This window comes from Parasteatoda tepidariorum, chromosome 9, assembly GCF_982258835.1.
Source record: "Parasteatoda tepidariorum strain Cologne lab strain chromosome 9, Ptep-v5.0, whole genome shotgun sequence".
NCBI lineage: Eukaryota > Metazoa > Arthropoda > Arachnida > Araneae > Theridiidae > Parasteatoda > Parasteatoda tepidariorum.
Genome location: NC_141763.1, coordinates 12598171 through 12623865, shown reverse-complemented (window position 1 = coordinate 12623865; position 25695 = coordinate 12598171). Strand labels below are relative to the sequence as shown.

The 25695-nt window shown below is 30.4% G+C and overlaps 2 protein-coding genes across 2 annotated transcripts in view; one reads left to right on the top strand and one right to left on the bottom strand.

The window, feature by feature from the left end:
- Nucleotides 1–1257: 1257 nt before the first annotated feature.
- LOC107439353 (uncharacterized) overlaps nt 1258–25695 on the top strand; it is a 53620-nt gene continuing 29182 nt past the window's right edge. Inside the window, exons 1-3 of the mRNA XM_087150492.1 lie at nt 1258–1340; nt 2181–2250; nt 14482–14553. Of these exons, the coding sequence (XP_087006618.1) occupies nt 1258–1340; nt 2181–2250; nt 14482–14553 (225 nt within the window). The remainder of the gene's footprint in view (nt 1341–2180; nt 2251–14481; nt 14554–25695) is intronic.
- LOC147803318 (uncharacterized) lies at nt 24851–25645 on the bottom strand. The gene is made up of 2 exons (XM_087150874.1): nt 25365–25645; nt 24851–25278 (listed from the first exon to the last, which is right to left on the bottom strand). The coding sequence occupies exons 1-2, from the start codon at nt 25575–25577 to the stop codon at nt 25030–25032; spliced, it is 462 nt and encodes a 153-aa protein (XP_087007000.1). The 5' UTR covers nt 25578–25645; the 3' UTR covers nt 24851–25029.

The window sequence follows — 25695 nt, the reverse complement described above, 5'->3', positions numbered from 1 at the left end:
CGGTTTTAGCCGTTGACCCACGTTTAAGCATGGATCTGGCTACTACATAGCATTAAGTACCCTCTCCTGGTTAGCTAAACAAAAGACTTAAGGGGCATTTGCTGCCCCCCTATATGGTCTATAAATATTTTCCTTGGTAGGGTGTTTTTTCTCATAGAGGCCAACTTTACGCCAGAGTTTGAAAATTATAGCTTTATATTGAAGGGACTTAGACGGACGTGAAATTTGAACCTTTTCCCCGCCATTTTATTTAATTTTTTATTCCGTTTTGCGTTCTTTCACCAGGAAAGACACTTTATTTCAATCACAGAACACATTTCGGATGCTAAAATATCGTGAAAACACAGTAACAGAAGTTTAAAAAAATAATAAAATAAAAATAAACTAATTTTTCGGGATTTTTCGAGTTTTTGAGCATTATTTGAAATTTCCCGAATAAAAAAATTATTTTTATGTACAGGATACTTTAATATATCGAAAAGCACATTAAATAATTAATATAATGTGAAAAATAACAGAAGAAAAAAATATAAAAAATTTAAAAAATTTACCTCGCTTAAGGCGTAGGTCACTAGCACGTGGTCCTTGCAGTTGAACCATGTTTATACGGGGATCGGGTTACTACATAGATTCAAGTACCCTCTCCCGGTTAGCTAAACAAAAGACATAAGGGGCGTTTGCAGCCCCCCTAATATGTCTATAAAAAATTTTCTTTGTAGGGTGGTTCGGCTCATAGAGGACAACTTCCCGTCCAAGCTTGAAATTTATAACTTAATATTAAAGGGAGTTAGGATTTTCCTCTTCATGTAACGCGAACGCGAGTTAGTTCCATCTGAAAATCTTCCACGAAGGAAGAAGTTCCCTTGTCTTCTGCATTGGGTTTAAAATAACAAGTCTTCGGGGATAAACATTAGTAGTCGTAAATCCAAAACATTGGGTCGGCTGTTGAACGATGGTTGTAAAATAAAATAAAATGTATATTTGTATATTAATACCGGCAATGAACAGCTCACCCAATTCTGAGTTAACAGCAGTCAATGTTCGATTCAGCAGCCTTGTAACTTTGATCCCTATTCAGAAGACAAGGAAAGTCCTGGATCATGCATTGGGAGGATATAACTTTCGTGGAGGACTTTTTGATGGAACTAACCCACGTCTGCATTATATGAAGAGGAAATCCAGATATGGTTAGCATGTCGGCGAGGGGATTATAACCCATGTTCCTTACAGCAACTGAGGATATTTTACGTCTGAACTATGATTTTTCCTATCGGAAAACGAATCAATGAGCCACCGCAGGGATATGAACCTGGGTCACTTCATGTGGAGGCGAACTCTCTGTAAGTAGAGCCACTGCGGTTCGTTATTAATGTATTTTACTCGTATAATGAAAAATACCATTTTGATTTCCAACATTCAGTTACACTTTATTGATGCATTTTATTGTCGTTGAACCGCCTGCAGAAATGTTTTGATACTACTCATGTTCATCTCCATAACTTTGTAATTTTGAACTCCTGGATGAACCTATCCCGCAGTTGCGTTACATGCAGAGAAAATCCTCCCGTGGTTAGCTTGATGGCAAAAAGATTCTAACCCGTCTACTTCTGAGAATATTGCACGTTAGCACTGTGTTCAGTGCGAGCCGGCTGTGGAACTTGTATCAAAATGATTTAAATGGTTTTTCTCTTGTTCATACTCAAGTTTAGCCAATCTTTAGATAACACCCTCTAACGTTGGAATATCAAAATGCTTAAGAAAAAACTCCACTAAGATTCTGATGAAACAGGAATTAAATTAGAAAGTTAGAACTAAAGGAAAAACTTAAAAAAGAAATTTAATTATGTTATACAATAACAAAAAATTGGGAAAAACGCTAAATTTCGAAAATCGTGACCAACATAAAATCATCTATTTTAATAAAATGCATTACGTTTTCAACTACACGATTTAAATGCGTAATGAAATATTTCGTTCTCGTTCTGATTTATGCTTTTCTTAAAATGGTAAAGCATTACGCAATTTATTTTAATACACTTCAAGAAAATCAAGATGTTGAAACATTTTAGTTCACACTTTTTTTATTGGCGAATTTTGAGTTGGCGACTTCTGTTCGGCAAATTAGAAAAAAGCAGACAGAAACAATATAAGATTATAACAACCCTAGAAAACCAAAACAGTATTCTCTCTCGTCTAGTGTTTGTTGCAAGAGTGGGCATTTCATCTTCCATAGGACATGCAATCTATAATGTAAGTTTCCATTTTTGTTTATGCACTTATTAGAGATGTTTATATATTATTCTATTCGTTTTTTTTTCCCATTTTTATAATATGAATGTTTTTTTATCAATAATTTTGTTTCTAGCTCTTTTCAATTGCAATGAATTTCGATTTTTTTTTATTTATATACAATCATTCTAAGTTATTATGTATTTAAATGCATGAATATGTATTTAAATGGTTTACAAATATTGAATGTGTCAAAGTTATTTTAGGAAGGTTGAATGTTTAAACATACATGATTTAGGAAGGTTAGATGTTAAAATATGTATAATTATATAATTATCTACTATTAACTGAGAGAACTAGAATAATTCACGATTTTATAATTTTTCTGTAACACTCCAGTTTAAAATTGCTAATTGCAATTAAACAGTTACATAAGTAAGTTTTATCGGATTTATAATTAGTTAAGAAGAAATTTATCTACCAATTTGTAACATATACACATAGCGTATTCGTGAGATATCAAAATCAAATATCGAGATTTGTATATTTACAATATTTAAAATCCACAAATCTGATTTCTGTACACGTGATTTAAAAATAACATTGTGATTTGCATCACAGGATTTAATTACCCACTATAGTTCGTATACACGCGTTTTAAAACAGAGCATCACGATTTATATTCATGCGATTTTAAAATCAGGTTTCAATTCACACCTGTGCTACTTTAGAATCAAACATTACGATTTGTAATCAAGCGTTTTTAACATTGAACAATTTGTTTTTTATTCAAACTATTTAATTTTCACATATCGCTCTTCATATTCACGCAATTTAGTTTTGATAATTGAATTTTCACTGATAAAAAAATTAACTTTTGGCATGTTGCCTACTTATATTTCAAAATGTATTTATAACATTAAAGTTCAATATTCACAGATTATTAAAAACTAATAGTTCTGAAAATTTTAAAATCATTTTTCTTAAACTATTTTAAATATTTTTTATTAATTTTACTCAAGGATTGTCCGGATGTGTGTTAAGAATTATAACATCACATATTGTTACGAATTTCCTAATATTGTAATAAATTATAATATTATGAGATACACAATTACAATAATATTGTTATTTTTATTTTAATTACTTAAAATAATATGGTTCATAATTTTAGTGACTTTAATTTATATTTTTATTATTCAAATTCCACAAAATGAGATTTAAAATATATCAATTTCAAGTTTATAAAATTATAATTAGAATTTTCTATTGGCAGGAATTTTACTACAATGATCATGTATGTCACCTGATTAAACTTTTTTCGCCATTAAAATTTCAGGTGTTTTTTTACGAAGCTCTAATTACCCCTGTTAAATATTAATGATCATTTTCATATTCAGATCTTCCATTTTTTTAAAAATAGTTCGTGTTAAAAAGCATCAAATGTCAGTTTGAATGACATTCATTTATTAAAAAGTGGCAAAGATAATTTTTGTTTAATTAGTAGGTACTTTTCTGACATTTAATGTAGAACTTTGATATCAATCACTGACACTAGATTTAATTATTTTGAACTTTTGAAATTCTATTAGTTTATTGTACATTGTAATTGTTTATTAGTTTATTGTACATTGTAATTGTTAATTAGTTTATTGTACGTTGTAGTTTATCATGCATTTTTTATATTTTGCTGTATCATCCCTGCGTTATGCATACTTTAATATCTTTACTTTGACAAGTATTTTAGAAATACACGTTAAGGGTGGTCTTTATGGAACACGCCGTATACGAAAGCGTTTCCTCTAAAATTTTTATTTTTCTTAATTTATTACCGTCGTTGAACAGCCGACCCACTTTTTGAGTTTACGACTACTAATGTTCAACTTTTAAGCTTTGAAATTTTGAACCCAATCCAGAAGGTAAGGGAACTTCTGGAACAAGTATTGGGAGAAATTTGTCATCGTGGAGGACTTATTGACGGAACTATCCCGCATTTGCGTTACATGGAGTGGAAAACCACTGAAACTTCCCACGTTCAACATAAGGGCGAGGGAACTCTAACCCGTAATCTGTCTAACACTGAGGATATTTTCCGTCATCACCGTGATCGGCGCTAACCGGGTGCGGAATTCGTATGGACCAGCCATTGCTGTAATTCGAACCTCATTGGAAGGCAAACTCTATCTTCTGAGCCACCACAGTTCTTTCTCAAAAGATTGAATCAATCGAGTTCTAATAAATATTTTTCGATGTAATTCAATCGAAATTGTGTTGAAAGGTGGAAAATAATATGTAATTGTCTGCCTTTAATAAACTGGCTATAACAGAGCTTGTAGACATAAATAAAATTTCCATAAATAAAGTTAAAATTTCAAAAATGTTGGCAAGACTTTCCTGTCGTGCAATGAAAAAACAACTAAGTGCTTTATGATAGATTTCTAGGAAAGAGGCTTGACAACCATTTTCTTTCCATTGCTGATCCTATCAAGGCTTAAGTAGAATTTTTTAAAAATCCGATAGTAAAAAAAATTGATTTTTTTTGATTGAAGAAAAATATATTTTTCACGATTGAAATTTATCGTGTCAAAAGGAAATAAATGAATAGAAATCTCAATTTTGAAATATTTGTCCATTACGTTGATCTTTCTATTGCATAACAATATCTATTTCCTCTAACAGCCTATTTTTTTTGTAAGCTTATGGGTTATAAAATTATTTCTAAATTAAATAACTAAAATGAAATTTTTTGAAATAATGACAGAATGTAGCATGAAGCACATTTTATTCCTCAGTTTTAGCCGGGAAATTACTCCATTTTTGATCCATGGCGAACTCAAGCAAGTCATCCTATTTGTTTTATGTTTTTTTTTTAATAGAATCTAACTTTTTATTATTAAGCTTAAAAATTTCCATTTTACTCATAAAACAAGAAAAAATTGAAGCTTAGAATGAACTCAAAACTGGAATTATCAAACAAAAACAAATGCTACGCCATATTCGCTAGAGACCTATTTTCTAATATATTCGACGACATTTGGCACAAACGTAACACCTTTTCGACGCAATATAACGTGATATTGATATTCTGTGTAGAGAAGCGCTGGTTCATTCCGTACTCAAAGCTGAAGTTATAATTCTCCACCTCATGACGTCGTCACGTCGCACACAGGTCTCGAAAATCACAACTAAAGGATATAAAAACTGGGCAGTTTATATTTTCTGTAAGAAAAGAGTTGAATGTTCGACACTTTTCTGATAATAGCTGACAAACTTTAGACTGCCGAAAAATTATTTCTGTTCAAAAATAAAGTATTCATAGATTTTCTTATAGTATTAAAAATAATATTTTAAAGTTGGAAAAATATATCTCAACGCTTGTCTTTTACGGTTCATTATCTTTTTCTAATTTAAGTTTTTAACTTTTACTGTTAAATAAAAGAAAGCATATACTGACACTTTTATGGTTGCCTTTTGTCCGATAACATTTAATCGGTTTATTAATCGGGAAGCTTACATTTAATATATTTTTTGATAAATGATAGCAAATTTTTTTATGCATTATCCCTAGAAAACAAAAACCTTAAATGCTAACATCCATGGACATATAATGATAGAAATATTACGTTTGCTCATAAATATTTAAAATTAAGACGTTATAATTAAAGCATTAAAATATTTTGAATAATAAATCGACCATTAATAAATCGATTATGAAATTGAAATAATTTTTAAGCATTAATAACTTTTATTATTGATGTTCGGGCTTTTATTTTCTTCTACCCAGTAATTTTTTTTTCTGTTTAAAGTCACGAGACTGTATCGATTTCAATAAAAGTTCTTGAGCGTCTAAACGAAAAACATTATTTTTTTATTCACTGCAATATAAATTATTCCAGTACATTTTATAACTTATTTGATGAGATCTTTATATTTTCTGAAGTAAAGCATGGAAAAATTACGTTTTCTCATTTTGTGTTTATTATAATTCTAGCCGATAGCTGTCAGGCAAACTGATATTTGATTACTACTGTTAAATTTTTATAATCAGGTGAGAAGAAAATCACCACAGAATAAAACAAAATACATGGAAAACAATAAATGCACAAGTTTAAAAAAAGATTGCTAGTTAATGCGAAACAATTTATTTTCAAAGCGAGAAGTTGATGATGCGCCGCCGTGACGTCACTGACTGAAATCAGAAGCTCTTCAAATCTAACCTTCTATTCACTATTTAGTCCTGTGAATAACTACAAAAGACCATTTGACAAAAGAAAACAAGCATATTTTCTTCTTTTTTTTATTTGTTGAAAAAAGTTGTGCGTAGAATTATTAAGCTCCTTTATAAAAGTAGCGTAAGGGATAAGAAATGTTACGAAATAAAATTGCAATTAATTTATTAAAACATTATTGGTCTATAAAATATTACTTTCCATTCACTTAAAACACTTGTTTATTTATAAAGGTTGTAATTTATTTCATTGAAGAGAAAAAAACCCAATAAGTTTGCAGTTAATGAATTATTAAACTCTATTATTAAAAAAAAATTAAAAAAAAAAACAATAAAACTTAAGCAAAATACTGCCGTACAATTGAAAAGCTATAAAAAAGCGAAATTGGAATTTTTATAAATTTAGCATCTCATTATGAATATTGCAAAAACTTTATTTTTCAAAAATCAGTTTTTTTTTTAGCAGTTCTCTGAAATTTCGTTTCAACGTAACTCCGACTAAATCTTTAATTCGTAAACAGAAAATGTAACTCCAAATTATCGTGAATTAAATAATTTCATACAGCTAAAGAATTTTGTGAAGACCTCAAAGGTTACTGATTATCGTTCCAGAGTATCAAGATGAGCTGATATGACTGAGGTAGAAATAATTTTGGCATTGTCCAAATTGAATTCTTGCCGAAGATTCTAACAATGTGCAGCAATTGATTTTCCGAGTTCTTGATTACGGAGGTATCTATCATGTTCCCTTAAGCCAGTGTTTCCCAAAGTGTGGTACGCGTGTCCCCAGGGGTGCGGGAAGTGTTTAACGGGGGTATGCGTTCTTATGCGAAATATCTTGCAACAAACGAAAATTTCAAAATTTTTTATTTAAAAACAAAGCTAGCCTTAAAAATTTACGATTGCGTATTTTTCTATTGACTATTTTTCGCGGAGTTCAGTTAATAATTAGTGGTGTCAACACCAACAACCAGTTGTGATTTTTAACTTTTGTGCAATTTTTTTATAGTAAAAAATACATTCTTTTTTTTATTAGTGGTGCACAGCGTTACGAAGAATTTAGAAAGGGTCCACAAAAGTCATAAGTTTGGGAAACACTGCCTTAAGCCTAAATCTTAAACCGCATCTTGTTTGCCCGTTGTATAGCCAAAGTCGCACTGACAAGGAATGCTGTAAATATTCCAGCGATTATCAAAACTAATAGTATCTTTAAGAGACTTAGTTCCGTTAGCGTGACTAAAAATTACTCAAAAACCAAAATGGGTGAAAATATTAGCAATTTAAAAAAAAAAGCTTGAAGCTCATTAAAATTTAGACATAATGAACGCTGTAGATATGTCCGTTTTCAAGAATTCAGTAAATAATTAATTGCTGCGCACTGGTAGAACCTTGGGGATAAATTCAATTTCGACAGTGACGAAATTATTTCATCCCCAGTCACATCAGCTCATCTTGATACCCTGGAATCTTGTTTTTATCCATGAGGAATACTAATTCCCTTGTTAACGACATTAGTTCCTCGCGACCTCTCCCTAGCCTGTGGAAATGAATTTTGCCCATATCTGCAATAGTGGTTTTTCTTATCTTTTTTCTCTCTCAGCTACTCTAGTTTTTCTAGTTCTGCTTCTCGTCTTTATTTTTCCATTTTTCGTATGCATATTTTCCAGTTTATATTTTGAATTACTCTTGTTACTTCTTACTTACGTCTGGCAAGTCTTGAAAATGGGTACCTGCTTTTGTGAGCTCGAAGCAAACCGACTGTATTTCCAACTTGTATATTTTTGAAGCGAACGAGATTTATAATCAAGCAATATGGATCATGGGATTATTTATATGTGGCTTATTTTTTGTGGCTTATTTTATATAATTTATTAAATTAATTTATTAAATTAAATTATTAATTTGAAATTGTGTATTATTTAAATGTGGCTTATTTTACTAATTTACAATTTATGTTACACACACAGAAACAAATTACTAAACTAGATATAGTTCTGTGGCTGCGAAATTAACTTACGGACAAAACTAAATTTTAGATAAAACGGTGAAAAAAATTTCATTTCTCTTATGAAATTTTATCAAAATTATTTTCATTTTATCAGTTATGAAGTCTGATTTTTATAGCAGAAAGAATTGGTATGTTTAATATCATGTATTTTTGTTTTGTCTTTTCCTTCCTGGAGAACTCCTTTCTACCTTTTGCTTCAACTCTTGAAGCATAGTTCAAAGTAGAAATTAATTTTACATAGAATTTTACAATTTCTATTTATAAATCTTTAAGTGTTTCAAACCTTTTTTTTTTGTTTGCCTAGTTTAGGGAGGCACAACTTTTTTGAGTCAATGGCCACTTGTACAGCAGGTTGACCAACAAGTAGCCGCACATATATTTAGACATATTAACGACAAATGTGGTAATATTTATTTAAACATTTTTATCTATGAACTTTGTAATATATTTGTAGGAAATTAAAGGAGTTCATTTACTAGAATTCATAAGAAAAATAAAAAATAAAACTAATACTTTAAATAAAAAAAAAAACAATTGTCATTTCTATCATATCAAAAATAGATTTATCATAAAATAAATAAACATTGGAGAGAAGAAAGGTTTTTTTTATCATCACAAAATACAAAAATTCATTTTAAAAAAAAATTCTAACAAAAAAAAAATTCAATGCTCACAGAATGAAAGCAGGAAAAAATGTATTACATAAGTAATATAAATTCAAGTTAAATTGTTTAATTGAAAAAAATGTTTTAAACAAAAGACTAAACTAAAAACAAAACTGTTATACAGTCAAACCCCGCTATAGTGAACCCTCAAGGGACCGAAATTTCGGTTCACTATAACCGGGTGTTCACTATATCCGTTACGCAGATAATTTGCCTAATGGTTCCCAAACTCCTCCCTTTTATTGCACATTATTCAAATAAATGACTGAAAAATAGTATGCAGTAGCAAAAAATGTGTTATTTTTCATTACTCTTCGTCTTGCTTCAAAAAAAAAGTTAGTAATCTTCAGCTGATGAGCAATCCTCAACATCAGTTATGGAAACACTTCCCGATTCTCAGATCATTTTTCCTGAATTTCTGTCATTCCGTTTTTTAAACCTGTCTAACCAGCCTTTCGAGCTCATGAAAGTAGTCTCATAAAAACATTTAGCAAATTCATCCACATTTGTCCAGATACAGGAAAATTGCGGCTTCTTCGAATGGTGAACCACTTCAGTAATGCTTCTTCATCATCCTTGTGATCTGCTTTTTTCAACTTTTTTCTGCCATCTAAATTTTTTTCATAAGTAGAAATTATTAATTGCCTATTTTTCCATATGTTACAAACTTCAGATTTGGATAGTTTATATTCCCTGAAAATATCAAAAAAATTTAGAAAAAAATCGGTCGAAGACTGAAAAAAGTTCATTATATCCAACTTCCTCACTTTTTTGGTTCACTATGTCCACAAAAAATGATATTATGCGTGTATAGCAAGGTAAGGGACCGAACATTTGGTTCACTATATCCGGGAGTTCACTATTAACCATGTTCACTATATCGGGGTTTGACTGTCGTTCGAAATTAAATACACATATGTAGTCAATCGCAATATGTAGTCGCTCTAGTCAATCGGAAAGTTGATGAACTTTTGATCCTAATATTCTAACCTTCTAGGCACGAAAACAAGTTAACTAAAAGGTAGTACGAAAATGATTCTGTAAAAAAGAAATTTAGAGTTTTAGATCAAAAAGAAATTTACATACAGTCACTGGCGAAATTATCAGACGCACTATAAGATTCTATGTAAAATCTTAATTATCAGATGATATTATACAGCTTTATTGCTTTTACGCTACTGAAACCGGTTTGCGCTTGTTTACGTTCGTTTATCAATCGGTTCAATTTGTAATGTAATACGTTAAAAAGAAATACATATAGTATAAGCATATAAAAAATCTCCTGAATTAAAACCTATTACATGTATGGTTAAATATAAAAGTATTGCGTATAAACTCGTGTAAAGCATGCAACTATGATGCCTAATAATTTGGTACGATTATTATAATATACTAATATAATACCAGATATAATTATTCTTTATTTATATAATAAATCGTCTAATTTATCCAATCATCGACTATATTATAAATAGTCTAATTTAACCAACTGATACACGAACGTTAGGAAGTGTAAACCGGTTTTAGTCGCGTTAATAATGCTGTATAGATAATTAAGATTTTACATAGAAACTTGTAGTGCATCTAATTATTTTGACAGGAACTGTAGATTTGAAAAGAATTTTAGATAGATATTGTTTTGTTCGAAACAACGGTTTAAAAATTCGAGATAAAAAATAACTATTTCGAAATTCATAAACCTTCACAAAATCCTTTGTTTCAATAAAATACGTTATGTTTTCGACTAAATAATTGAAATTGGAAATAAAATGTTTCGTTTCTAGGTCTGATCTTTGTCACAATTTTTTAAAATAACAAAGTATTTTCAATACATTTTAATACTCTTTAGGAAAATCAAAATGTAAAAATTGTAAGTACCATTAAATTCAAGTTTTATTAACCCGGGATTTTAAATTGGCGACTTTAGATTAGAACATTGCAAATGTGAAATTACATTAATAAGATTATAGCAACCCTGGAAAACCAAAACGGAATTGAAATATTTTTTTTAAAAAAATAAATAGATGAGAAGTATTTTCTCTCCCAGTGGAGTGTGGGTAAATCTCATTCACTTTGATAAATGCTAGCATAAAAATGTTAAATCTGCGTTTATTACTTAAAGTTTTTTTTAAAGTTGTCTGCAAGAGCTTAATATTTTAAGAAAATTAAAAGTAATGGTTAGAATTTAACAAGTAAGTACAATTTTCTTTGCTATGTATAATATAGCATTTATTGTTTACTATTTGTTTTTTCTTTTCATTTATTTTATAGCTAGATTTGTGATTTGATTGTTGTTTTTTTATTAGTTTTTTCTTTAACAATGTTTTTCTTTTAAAATTTACAACGAAATTTCAACGGAAGTTGAATGGTCATCGTTTATTATTGGTTATCGAACGGTTATTATTGAATAATTATCACGTATTAACTGATGAAAAGTTATTCAATCCTTATTAGGTTATTTTAGGAAAGATAATTTATTAAAATGTTTATATTGGTATAAATTTAAAAAAAATACTCGTAATTTCAAAACAAGGTAATTACAGAACAAGGAATTATGTTCTTCAAACATTGTATGAATTGGTGACAAATACATAATTACCATCAATTAGTTACACAATTGCAAGTAGTGTATATGCAGCTAGCACTATTATTATATGAACTCAAAATGTCATATTTATTGTGATTTTAATAGTTTTAAATCTGTCTTTTAAGTTATGGTCCCGATTTTAAGTTATTTTCTCAAAATTTCATAGTTTTTAAAATAGCTCATTTCAATATTAGTTAATATATTTTAAAATAGATAAAAACATAATAAATTAAAATCTAGAGCCATTTACGAGTTTACAACTATTAATGTTCAACTCCGTAGCTGTGAAATAAGAACACAACCCTGAATATAAGGGAATTTTCGGATCACGCATTGGAACAAACTAACCTTCTAGGAGGCCATCTTGATGGAACTAACCGGGATTTGCTTTACAACAGGAAGAAAACCACGAAAAGTGGCAAGGAGTTTTAAAATATGATTCATTTACCACTGATGATATTTTACGTCAACATAGTGAACAATGAGACACTGCTGTCTATTGTATGACATTGAAGCGAAAACTATGAAAACCTCTTACGGTTAGCCCGATGCCAAAGGGACTTTAACCTTAAACTGTATACCTTCAAAGTTATTATACTACAGCACGATGATTGTTGCGACATTATTAACTATTATAATATGGAGCTCTATATAATAGCTCATATAATATGGGGCCCTATAAAATAGCCCATATAATATGTGACCCTTTATAATTAATAACGGTTTCCCCCACTCTGCAGGCAATTATTAAATGTGGCTCTATGCAATACTCGGTTCAATATGTGTGTTCTATACTACAAGCAACGTAGCCTTATATACAAGTTCAACCATAAATTTGCAAATTAATGAGTGCAGACGATATTTAAGTTAGGTTAACTCTTTTCCTGTATAAACGTACCTTTTTTCTTTCTTATCTTTTTTTTTTTGATGGATTCTGAGATTTTTGATCCTAAGAGTATGGGGATAGCCGCAATCTAAAGAAAAAAAATTCTAAATAGTTTGAAACCGAGAGCGGTCGAAAATTTGAATATCTTTATGCTAATATTAATTATTTTGCCATATCCAGAGAGTATATTGAGCTAATCGAATTATTTCATTACTCAAAAACTGCACGACCGATTTTATTCACCTTTTGTATTTTTACATTAAAAATTACATTCATAAAAATTTGCGTCTCTTTTTTTTACAATTAAATAAAATGAAAAAAGTTAAGAAGGAATATTTTTTTTTGCATGAAATTATCCTAGAGTGAAGCAATTTACTATTTGTGTTCCAACACTTTTCAATTTGCTTAAAAAATCTCGAGATGCCGAGAAATACGTAAAATGAACATGAAGGAATATAACTTTCTACCATTCTCCTGCTTTTAGGATTAAACTATATTTTGAAATAATTGGAGCATGCATTGTCATTAGTTATAGAGCTCAAGATAACATTTGAGCACATTAGTTAATCGGAAACAGGTTGAAATTTTTGCAGACGATAAATTTTATGTGTTCAAATAGCATAACGATTCAAACTAGAATAAGGTTTGGGGCTACAAATGAGATTTGATCTGTCTAATCCAGTGTTTCCCAAAGTGTGGTACGCGTACCCCCAGGGATACGGGAACAGTTTAACGAGGGTACGCGTTCTTATGCGAAATATCTTGCAGCAAACGAAAATTTCAAAAATTTTTGTTTAAAGACAAAGCTAGCCATGAAAGTTTACGATTACGTAATTTTCTATTGGCCATTTTTTGCAGTAATTAGTGGTGTCAACAGCCAGTTGTGATTTTTAACTTTTGTGAAAATATTTATAGTAAAAAATGCATTCATTTTTTATTAGTGGTACACAGCGTTACGAACAATTTAGAAAGGGTACACAAAAATCATAAGTTTGGGAAACACTGGTCTAATCAGTCGAAAATGAGACGAACTTTGATAGTAAGACACGTCTTCATAGGCACAAAAGCAAGTTAATTAATTCGTAAAGATAAAATCATGGTGTGAAAAAAAAAACTTCGAAAGAAATTTGTATATTTTTTGTTTTCTTCAAAGACAAGGGTTTAAAATTTGAAATAAATAAAATTGATTTGAAAATCATAACCAATATAAAATCATTTGTTTTAATAAAATGCATCATTATGTTTTTGACTAAACGATTTAAAAGCACACTAAATTATTTCGTTCTCGTATCTCGTTCCGATTTATGTCAGTATTTTTAAAACAGTAAAGCACTTCGCAACTTGTTTAAATATACTTAAATAAAATATGGAGGTTAAAATTCCATGTAGCATTTACTTCAAACTTTTTTAATCAGCGAATTTTAAATTGGCGACTTTAGCTCGGAGCATTCCAAATAACAAATAAGGGGTAAACAGTTCAAAATTATAACAACCCTAGAAAACCAAAGTTGGTATTCTCTCTCTTCGAGTTGAGTGTCCTTAATTCTAATTAAATGCATTCTAGTTCTGAAATTTTATTTGTGCTTTTATTTGTGCTTATGTGCTTTTATTTGTGCTATCTGTGCTTTTATTATCTATCTGAAGGAGAGTTAGTTATTAGATTTTTAAAAATTCGAGAAGATTTAAGGTAATGTTTTGGATTTACTTCATTTCTGCATTTATTATATTTGCTTTTCGATTCTTTTTCTTCTTTTTATTTATTTTGTAACTATGTTTAGAATTGGGATTTAATTGATTTAGGTGACTGCTCTGTTGCGTCACTAACTCTGATTTTTCTTTTTTGATGTTCAATATTCTGAAAAGCATTTTCTATTTCAGTTCTCGTGTTGTCTGTCTTTTGTTAAGAATAACTTTAAAGCGTGGATTGCGTGTTTAATGTTTCATTTGAAAGTAAGTAACTTTTTATTTTCTGTATTAACTTATTTAACTTATGTATTTTATTACTTATTATATTATATCTTACTATATTATAACGTATGTTATTTTAACTATTTAACTAATGCTATTTCTACGATAAGTTGACTAATGTTCTGTTTTTATAATTGTGTTAACTGTAGCTTGATTTCAAGTTACTTTACTATTTGAAGGTTTTAAAGCATTGAACGTATTTTTTTCTTCGTAAAGAAATACGTTTTGAGTTTTGATAACTGCATCTTTAAATGCTTTGATTTATGTGACATTTTAAATGTTTAGATAAGAAGTATTTTCTGGGTTAAAAAAATCTCCAACGTTCCTAGTTACTCTAGTAATATTTTTGTTACTAATTTCGTTCCTTGTTTTTAAATTTTTTTCACCAGAATTAGTTTGTCAAGGTTACCAAATAGTTTTGAATTTTAGAAAAATTAATGCGGTTTTTCTAACTGAAGTACAAAGTATCGTTTGGGTTCCGCGCAGTATCGCTAATGCAATCTTTTATGTTATTTAAAAGCTTAAAATTTAATCAAATTCAACGAAGAATTTAAAAATTTACCATCTTTAATGATATTTTTTGCCATTTTTGCCTCTAAATAATATTTCCTCAAATAGAAATTAGTTTGAACTTATTAAATTAATTTTCACAGATTTCAAAGATTAACAGATTAATCTTGTTAGAAACACTGTTATAAATTTTATTTTTTTAAACAGTTTTTCTTACATTTACTTATTCTGCGTTCTATGTAATCTAATTTTTTCTATTTTACTTATTGGTTCTTTTAAGAAAAGATCGGGTGTGATGATTAATCAGCGATTTCATTTTCGCACTATAATTGCACCAACAGTAATAGACGGATCGAAAAAATAGGAAAAATCTATACAAATTGCGATATAAAATTACATCTCCTTCCATGCTAAAATTTTTTTTGCTGAAAGAAAGGCGTCTCGATTAGCACTTACAAAGGTGCCACAGAAAACTAATTTGTTCGAAACTAATTCCGCATCCGACTCGCACCGACCACAGTGCTGACGTTAATTATCTTCAATGGTAGGGGGATCATGGCTTAGAGTCCCTTTGCCGTCAGGTTAACCGTGGGACATTTTCGTGGTTTTTCTCCCCATGTTACGCAAATGCGATTAGTTCCATCAAAAATGTCTTCTACAAAGGCAAAATTCTTCCAAGCTTGCTTCAGGGGTTCCCTGATCTCCTGGATTAAGTTCGAAATTAAAACGTTAAGGAGTTGAACATCGATAGTCGTAGACTCAAAGTCGAGTCAGCAGTTCAACGCAAGTGATAACAGTCGAGTTTGAGTTACAATGGTATAGACCATGGCACCCGTCGATAGGTCAAGGTGCGCCCGCTGCTTGTGCCAAACGATAAAATATTTCAATTTTCCATTTTCCCATAAAATGATATGCAAAAATTAATGCGGTAAATTAGTACAATTATTACATGTAATTAAAATTATTTCCGAAATAGTTGACATAATTCTAGCAGCTCCTTTGCGACTTTTCAAGGCCCTGCACTGTGGAACAAAAATAACTTTTCGCGGTCAAAAAAAAATGTGAAGTTATAAGAAAAAAAAATCTCAATATGGTTTTTTGTAGTAAAATTTCCAAGGAATATGACGGTGTATTTCGTTTTTTTGGTTTATTAATGGAAATAGCAGTGAAATAAAAAGAAAGTCAAAATAAAAATAAATAAATTTTTCAGTTAAATTTTTATTAATATGATAAATCCTTATAGTAAATAAAAATATTAAAACTATGCATGATTTAAACTTAAATGTATTTTTAAGATACATATGAATTCATTATTTTATATAAACACTAATAAAACCAGAGCCATTTCCCTATTTCTACCTTGTACAATGAAATTGTAACTTTAGGGTGTTCTATAAAAAAAAGCCTTACGTTGCCGAGGTAAAAAAAAATGTGTACGTTTGTTTGGTATATATACTCAAGAACTAAAAAAAAATTAGCTGCGAATATTTGCGAATTTGGCTGATATATCTACTTTTATAGTTCGTGTTTTATATCTTTTTTATATCTATTTTTTTATATCTATATTTTTTATATATATTTTTTACATATATTGTTTTATAAATTTTTTATATCTAGCAAAATAGATTCATTATTTTTTTTAAATTCCATAATCGAATTTGTAATTAGCAATCTTAAATATTTTGATTCAATTTATTTAGTTTAAATTTGTTTCGATAAATATTTGCGATTTTACATCCATTAGTTTATTTATTAAAATTATTAAACACAAATTTGTAATCAAAGATCTCAAAAACTGCTAGTAAATAATTTTTATTTATTTATTTACAATTTTTTCAATCCATTCGCCATTTTGGATCCGCCATTTTGTTTTTTTGAAATTTTGACTTCATATTTGAAATCAGCGACCAAAAAAATCTATAGGTGATCAATTTTTAGAACATTGAAGTTAATTTTCTAATTTTGGCCGCATTTTTCTTATTTTGTCCCACTGTGCCCTGTTACAAAATCCTGATGATGCTGACCTCATTTTACATACTGAAGTACGCTGGCTCAGTAAAGGCAAAGTATTTGATAGATTTATGCATTTAATCGAAGAAATAAAAAATTATCTTGCTGCCTAAAATCAAATATTTTTAGAACTAAGAGATCCTCTTTGGCTAGGAGATTTGTGTTTCGTAACAGACATGATTGAAAAAAAAAATAATTTAAACTTGGAGCTCCAGGGAAAAGACAAATTTATAGCAAGAATGCATGTTTTTAAACGTTGTAGGGCTAGTTCGTGATTTTGAAAAAGAACTGTGCGAAAACAGGATCTATCCGGAATGTGTTCCATTGATTGACTATCTGAGTGAACAATATTTGAAAGTCATCCGTCTGGATCTATGTATTGCTGCAGCAAGGAAGGATTTTTGTTCTTTCGAAATTTAAATAGTTAAGTTTTTATTATTATTATTATTATCTTTGAAAATAAAATGTATTTAATAACGTTCAGACATTTTGTTGTTGTTATTAGATATTTGCTAAAAATTTTGTGTGAAACTTTATTTTCCAGAGGAGAAAATTTTTTTCTATTTCAGCAGGCATGACTTTTCTTTTTCAGTATAATACTTTTTTTTCAGGTTCTTAAAATAAAATTCTTGCTTAAATTTAAAAAGGAAAAAAAATTCAATACTTGTATAGGTATTACTATTTAATTTTATTAAAATTATTGTATACCATTATTTTTAAGAATGTTTATGAGTGTTAATTTTAACTGTTAGAAATAAAACTGTTATTAGAGAAAACAAAATAATTTCTAAAAATTTTTTTTAAATAGATTATGGATCATTTACTTTCATCAGTTTATACGAAACCTGAACAACCAGGAAGTTTTGGAGGTGTAAATGCTATTTATAATTCTGTGAAAGGTAAAGTGAGGAAAAGTGACGTTAAGAAATGGTTAGAGACTAAAGATTCTTATACTTTGCATAAACCTGTGAAACATAAATTTAAACGGAATCGAGTGATTGTAGGAGGTATAGATGAACAATTTCAAATTGATTTAGTTGACATGCAATCTTTAGCAAAATTTAATAATGGATATAAATATTTGTTAACTTGTATAGATTGTTTCTCAAAGTATGCTTGGGCTATTCCTATTAAAGATAAATCAGCCAAAAATGTATTGCATGCTTTAAAAACTATTTTCAGAGAAAGAAAACCTGAGAAACTGCAATCAGATAAAGGAAAAGAATTCACTAATAAACTTGTTCAACAATATCTTAAAAATTTAGGAGTTTATTTTTTTACAACAAATAATGAAACTAAGTCAAGTATTGTTGAGAGGTTTAACCGTACTTTAAAAATGAAGATGTGGAAATACTTTACAGAATATAATACGAAAAAATATATTGACGTCATTTCTAAATTAATCGATAGTTATAATCATACCAAACACAGAAGTATAAAAATGGAACCAACCTCAGTGAATATCGATAATCAAAAGGAAGTATGGAATAATTTATATAGTGATAAGGTGAATAATGATAAGCCTGTCTTTCAAATAGGTGACACTGTTCGCATTAGTAAGTCCAAACGTCATTTTGAAAAAGGATATGAAAATAATTGGACACGAGAATTATTTGTTATAGATAAAATAATCTCGCGAAAACCTATAGTGTATAAATTGAAAGATTTAATGAATGAATCAATCGACGGTACCTTTTATGCAGAAGAATTACAAAAAGTAGTCGATTCTGGATTTTATCCAGTTGAAAAAATAATTAAGAAGAAAAAAATAAATGGAAAGATGCAATATTTTGTTAAATTTCTAGGTTATTCCGATAAATTTAATGATTGGGTGACGGATATTCATAAAGTATAAATAGCGCAACGTTTTCGTTAAAGGTTCATTTTTAAAAATGTCTTTCTACGTGACGTTACCTTCTGATAGCTCAACGCGATTCTTTCCTGATAATAAAATCTCTCATTTCAAAACTCAATTACCTATACCAGTGGATTTAAGAGGTGAATGGGAAGTAGGTTTATCTGAAATCATTTATCCGCATTCTTGGCTGAACGTTAATGAAACTAATAATTATTTTCATTACAAGATAAATAATGGTAATATCATATCGACTGTTAAGCAAGCAATTGATGTGGGGTGTTATGAATCAATGTTCGATATTGTATCAGCTATACAACTTGCTTTACCTAAAAATCCAAGTCGGTTTACAATAAATTACAATAAAGCTACGAAACGAGTTAAAATTAACGCCGTTCAAGGTTGCAGCCTTCATTTAGAGAAGTTAGGCGAATTGTTAGGATTTCAACGTGATGCAGTCATTACGGGTAACCAGAAAAGCGAATTTGTGGCTGACGCATGGTCTAATTTTTCAGTTTTCTATGTGTACACAGATCTTATTTCCCCCCAAATTGTCGGAGATACACAAGCTCCTTTACTGCGGATCGTCCGAATAAAAGGACATGATGGAGAAACTATCAGTCAGTATTATGATAGACCTCAATACTTACCCTTAACGAGACATTCATTTCAAACAATTCAAATCGAACTCAGACTGAATTCAGGAGATTTTGTTCCGTTTGAAAGAGGCAAAGTGATGGTTGTGCTGCATTTCCGAATGCGACAAATACTATAAATATTGCGTGTTTTTTTAAAAAGGCTTCATTTCAAGATAAGCAGTCAAGATGAAAGTACCTTATGTTTGCTGTTCCAAGAAGTTGGAGGACTATTATGCTTCCCAAGCAGGAAACGGTTTACCTTATTATCGTGGTGTGTCGTATCAAAAAGGTTATGGTCTGGGCGGCATATTTAGACGTCTATTTAGAGCAGCCCTACCATACATTGTTCGCGGGTCAAAAACTGTTGGAAAAGAAGCATTAGTCACAGGATCACGTGTTATGTCCGATGTACTAGCAGGCCAAGATTTGAAAACATCAGCCAAAAATAGAGCAAAAGAGTCGAGTAAAAATCTGGCCAATAAAGCTCTTGGGAAAATACAGTCAATGATTGGCAGTGGGCGCTATAAAAGAAAACGCAAGACGAAGAAAAAGATCATTTCATCAAAGAAACAGAAAGTGAGAGGACGTGATATTTTCGACTCATCATGACGTTTCTTTTAAAAGGTTCCCCGGAATGTGTGAAGTCTGAACTGGAATTGTTTCAAATGCCCGGCACGCAAACAGTTATACAAAGTGGACAGTGGGTTGAATTTCACCCGTTATCGAACGTGTTTGATGGCGGACCCGTTGAATTTCATATATCTGGTTCTGGTGATGAATTTATTGATCTAAGCCAAACTCAGCTTCACGTACAAGCAAAAATTTTAAAAAACGATAATACCAATTTAACAGCTGATGATAAAATTGGTCCAGTAAATTTATTTTTACACTCATTATTTTCTCAAGTGGATATTTCTTTAAACGACCGCATCATATCTAATTCCAGCAATACTTATCCTTATCGATCTTACATTGAAACACTTTTAAACCATGGTTATGACAGTAAAACCTCCCAATTGACAGCCGAACTTTATTATAAAGATTCAAACGATGGTCTTAAAAAAAGATCAGATTATTTCAAGTTAAGTGCAACTGTGGATATGATTGGTTGTATTCATAGTGATTTGTTTCATCAAAACAGGTTATTATTAAACATGGTTGATATAAAAATTAAATTAAATCGTAGTAAACCCGAGTTTTGTCTAATAGGAAAGTCGGGATATAAAGTTGTATTGGATAGAATTTCGCTTTTAGTTAGAAAAGTACGTGTGAGTCCTGGAGTCATTCTAGGACACGCAAAAGCATTAGAAAAAGATACTGCAAAATATCCTATCAATCGAGTGCTCTGTAAAGTGTATTCCATTCCTAAAGGAAACATGTCATTTGTGCAAGACAATGTATTTGTGGGACAAATTCCTAAACGACTTATCATAGGTTGTGTCGAAAATGATGCATTTCATGGAACATTTGAAAAAAATCCTTTTGATTTTAAACATTTCAATTTAAACTTTATCGCCGTCTACGTAGATGGTCAACCAGTCCCCCATAATCCATTGGAACTCAACTTTTCACAAAAACAATATATAAGAGCTTATCAAAATTTATTCATGAGCACTGAGCATATGAGAAGTGATAAAGGTAACTTTATTTCCAGAGAAGAATTTTGTGATGGTTACACTCTATATGCTTTTGACTTATCACCTGATTTATGTGATGGCGATCATTTCAATTTAATAAAGCACAGTAATCTACGAGTTGAAATGAAATTTGAGCAACCGTTAGAAAAAACAGTGTGCGTTATTGTGTTCGCAGAATTTGAAAACGTCATAGAAATTAACAAAGCACGTGACATTATATACGATTTTGGAAATTAAACAATGGATGGAAAAAAGATTTGTGAAATTTTATCAAAAGATCCTACAACAGCGTTTAGATTTAGAGGTGTTTACTCGAGAGACACAACACCCTTATTGCAAGAAAATGAAGCTATTATCGTCAACACTGATGAATCAACTTTACCAGGATCGCATTGGTTAGCTCTGTACATGACTGAAGGAAAAACATTGGAATTTTTCGATTCCTATGGCCATTCTCCAGATTTCTATGGACTTAATGTTTATAAATTATTTAATATTTCTAATGTATGTTGGAATTCTGTATCTTTTCAATCACTCACATCTAACGTATGTGGAGCCTATTGTATTTTTTTCATTTATAAACGTTGTCGCGACATATCTATGTTATCCATTATAAAAAATCTCAATGTAAATCGAAAAAATGATTTCGTCATGTATCAATTTGTGAAAAAGAAATTTGGTGTACGTTTTGCTTTCAAACAATAAAATTTTAAAGTTTTAAAACGTTGTGATATTTTATTTTGTGTTTTTTTTTACATACCGTTATTTGAGTTATTTATTTTTAATAAATATTCTCGTTTATTAATTCTTTTCTATAAATTATGGAGTTCCCTAAACTTAGGCATTCGTTCACGTGCATTTTGGCTGGTCCAACAGGATGTGGAAAAAGCCAGCTCTGCAAAAAAATAATTGAATCTAAAATTATTGAACCTTTTCCAAAATCGGTTATTTGGTGTTATGGAGCGTATCAAACCATGTTTGAAACAATACCGAATGTGACATTTCATGAGGGCGTTCCTTCTGATTTAAATACTATTTCAAATGCATTAATTATTCTCGATGATCTCATGTCTGAATTAGGAAGTAATTCCAAATTGACGCATTTGTTTACAAAGCACAGTCACCACCGTAATGTCTCCGTCATTTTTATCGTACAGAATATATTCCATAAAGGTAAAGAGATGCGAGAAATATCTCTAAATGCTCATTATCTTATTCTTTTCAAAAATCCACGTGATCAAAGTCAAATCACACATTTAGGCAGACAACTCTATCCAACAAAAGTGAAATTTTTCCAGGAAGTGTATCAAGACGCAACTTCGAAACCTTTTGGTTACCTACTAGTCGATTTAAAACCAGATACTGATGATAATATGCGCCTACGCACAGGTATATTACCGAAAGATAAAATGATCGTGTACCAACCACGATAGTCATTTGCCCATTAACCTTTCGTGCTAACTGTAATTTTTAGACACTTTAAATCACTTTGCCTTCATTAAAGCTCAATCTTTTGGGAAATGGTATAAAATAAATCTCACAAAGAATAAAATAATCAAATGCGATTAGAATGTCGGACAGTAAACACTGTTGTCTCGAGGTCTTAAAAGCTGTGGCTAAATCAAAATCAAAGCGGAAATTTTTAAAACATTGTCCAGCAAAATCTATTAAACATATTTGTGAATGTGTATTTAATTTGTTAAAAGGTAATATTCCTCTCAATAAAAATCAAAAGAAGAAACTTTCACCTTTTAAAAGAAGCTTAAGAAAAATTGCAGACAAAAAAGTACCTTTATTCCGTAAGAGAGAAGTTCTTGTTCAACGAGGTGACGGGTTCTTAGGATTTCTGATTCCAGCGGCAATAACAGCTTTAACATCTTTAATCAATGGAGTACGCTAAAAAATTTATTCTTATGCCGGAAGATAGGCTGCAAACTAACACTGTAGAATATCTGTCAGAGTTGGATCAACAAATGCATGATATTTTAAAAAATAAAAATATTTCTGACAATGAAAAAGCAGAGTTATATGTACAAATTCTCCAAAAGTATGTTAAATTTCCTACTTTTTTGGAGAATAAAAATGAACCAGTGGAGGAGCGTTCAAATGAAGTGGAAGAAAAAACTAAAGATATTAAGGAAGAAAATATTTCAGAAAGCAGCAATTTAGTAGAAACGCAACTCATGAATATTGTACCCAAGAGTCAAAAGGAGAGAGCTAAAGAACTTTTACAATTCTTACAAGAGAATAAAGAACTGTTAACTTGGACTGAAAAAGGAGAAATTTTATATAGACAGAAACTTTTACCTGGAAGCAATATCACGCATTTGATAAATAATGTATTGAGAAATGAAAAGAAACAACCCAAAGGACAGAAAGAATTTTTCGAAGCATTAAAAGAAATGAAAATACCTGAAAAATTTGTAATTAATAAGAAATTACTTACCGAATCACCATCTGTAAATACTTCGCCTATGTTGTTTGCTAGAAAAAATAGATGGCTGAAATATTGAAACATTTTGTAAAATATTTTTATAATGCGTTTTTTCAATAAATGACTTTTTTTAAAATAAAAAAAAATGTAACTCTCTCTCTTTCATTTTTATGAAAATATTCACTCACACACAGAAACACACACACACACACACATCTCATTCAAAGATTAAAGAACCCCTTTTCCTCATCACCCGAGTGGGGTAAGGGTTAAGACGCGTTTTTTTTAAAGAGGTCAATCGCCAGGAGCCCTAATCCTCTCTTTGGTGGACAGATGATGTCAAAGGGATACCGTTTAAGCTAACCCACAAGACATTGTTGTTGTTGTTATCAATAACCATAAGGGAGCGTCGTCAGGTCAGATTGAATGACTCGCTTATCGTAAACGATCCTATACATTCTGGTTTCCGGCTTATTGATTACTTTTCTTTTTTTCTTTTCTCGACAAATCTTGGCAGGGTTGTGAAGAAGAATAGCTTCGTCTGACATACCAATAACCATCTTCTTTATGGAGTGAAAGTTCAACTTTTGGGAATTTCGAAAATTTAGAGTGAAACCTCGCACCTTACAGCAAGTCTTACCCGAAGATGTCTGGTATGCATAATTTTTTGGACCACCTAAAGATAAATAAATAAAAATAAATAAATAAAACTTCAACTCTATACTAATAGTTATTAAAGTTAAATAATTATCAAGAAGGGGGGGGGGTCTAGACTTACCAGATACGAAAGTTGTTATCACTTCGCCATTCAATTCATCCGTAAACTCCCCAAGAAAGTTGCCGAGTGGTGGGTCATTGCTCCCATCTTGAGCATAAATTATTGAGTCAGTATCATGGTACAAGACGTTTTCACCCAGCTTGTCCATTTCCTCATAAAGCTTCATCCTTGCCCAAGAGGTTGTAAATGCTGCTAAAAAGATGTTCGTGGATGAGTCTTGGGTAACGAATTCCTCTTTATATTCCCAGGATATAGCAGCCACCTCATCGGTGGGAAAAAACACATCTTTTACCTGTAAAAAATAAATAAATAAATAAATAAATAAATAAATACGTTTTCATGGATATTCTAAAAAATAATTATGTTTTTTCATTTATATCAAAACTAAGAAGAAAAAAGGGTGAAACTCACATTTTTGGTAGGATCAGTGAGATGTTTGTTGAATTCAGCGAGTGTAGTTACAAACTCTATTTGCCCCTTATTGCAGTTCATCCCCCACCTATAAAACGTAAAAAAATATTGATTGTAATAAATTCAAAATAATTTACATTCCGCACTTGTTCACCTGCGTTAGTAAAATAAAGAATAATGTTTACTTACCGACCCCAGAAACTGTTCAAAATAAGTTTGGCTACTGCCCTTCTTCCCAGATTTTTCATTATCTTTGAAATATCCAACGCCACCCCTTCTTTTCTTAGGTAATCTTCAATGTAATTAATTTTATCGTCCTCAGTGGCACACTCAGCTGGCCAACCACTTGACTCTTGCTTTATTTTAAGGAATAGGTCAATGAAAGAGTTGAAAAGTTTTGAAGAAGTTTCCTCGAAGTGGTAAACTTCGTGAACCTGAAGAAAAAATATAAATATGAATATATTCAATACAAATTAAACATACCAAATTAAATATTTAAATTGTAAGTAAATTATTATACCTCTGTTATTTCGTAACCCTTTTTCAATGCCATTTTTACTTCCTCCGTAACCCAAGTACCCGTTAGAGCTCTTTCGTCGTCTGTGTGGGTGCAGGGACTTTGTTGCAATGAATCGGCACACACTCTACAAAGTGGAAACATCAACTTCTTATTACTTCTGTAAGGAAGCACTGGCAGGTATAATTGCCTAGGAGGAACAATGGTACACTTCATGATTCCAAAATAGTTTTCGACCGATGCAAAGTTCTCAGTAATTATTAAGGGGTGACCTACGGGATACTCGCAGTATTTATTTACCTAGATTAAAATAAATAAATATAAATGCATTCAC

Coding starts and splice junctions, on each gene's coding strand:
- LOC147803318 (XM_087150874.1), bottom strand. CDS start 25,577: ATGAAGTGTACCATTGTTCCTCCTAGGCAATTATACCTGCCAGTGCTT. Junction 25,279..25,364: donor AGGGTTACGAAATAACAGAG/GTATAATAATTT, acceptor TTTTTTCTTCAG/GTTCACGAAGTTTACCACTT.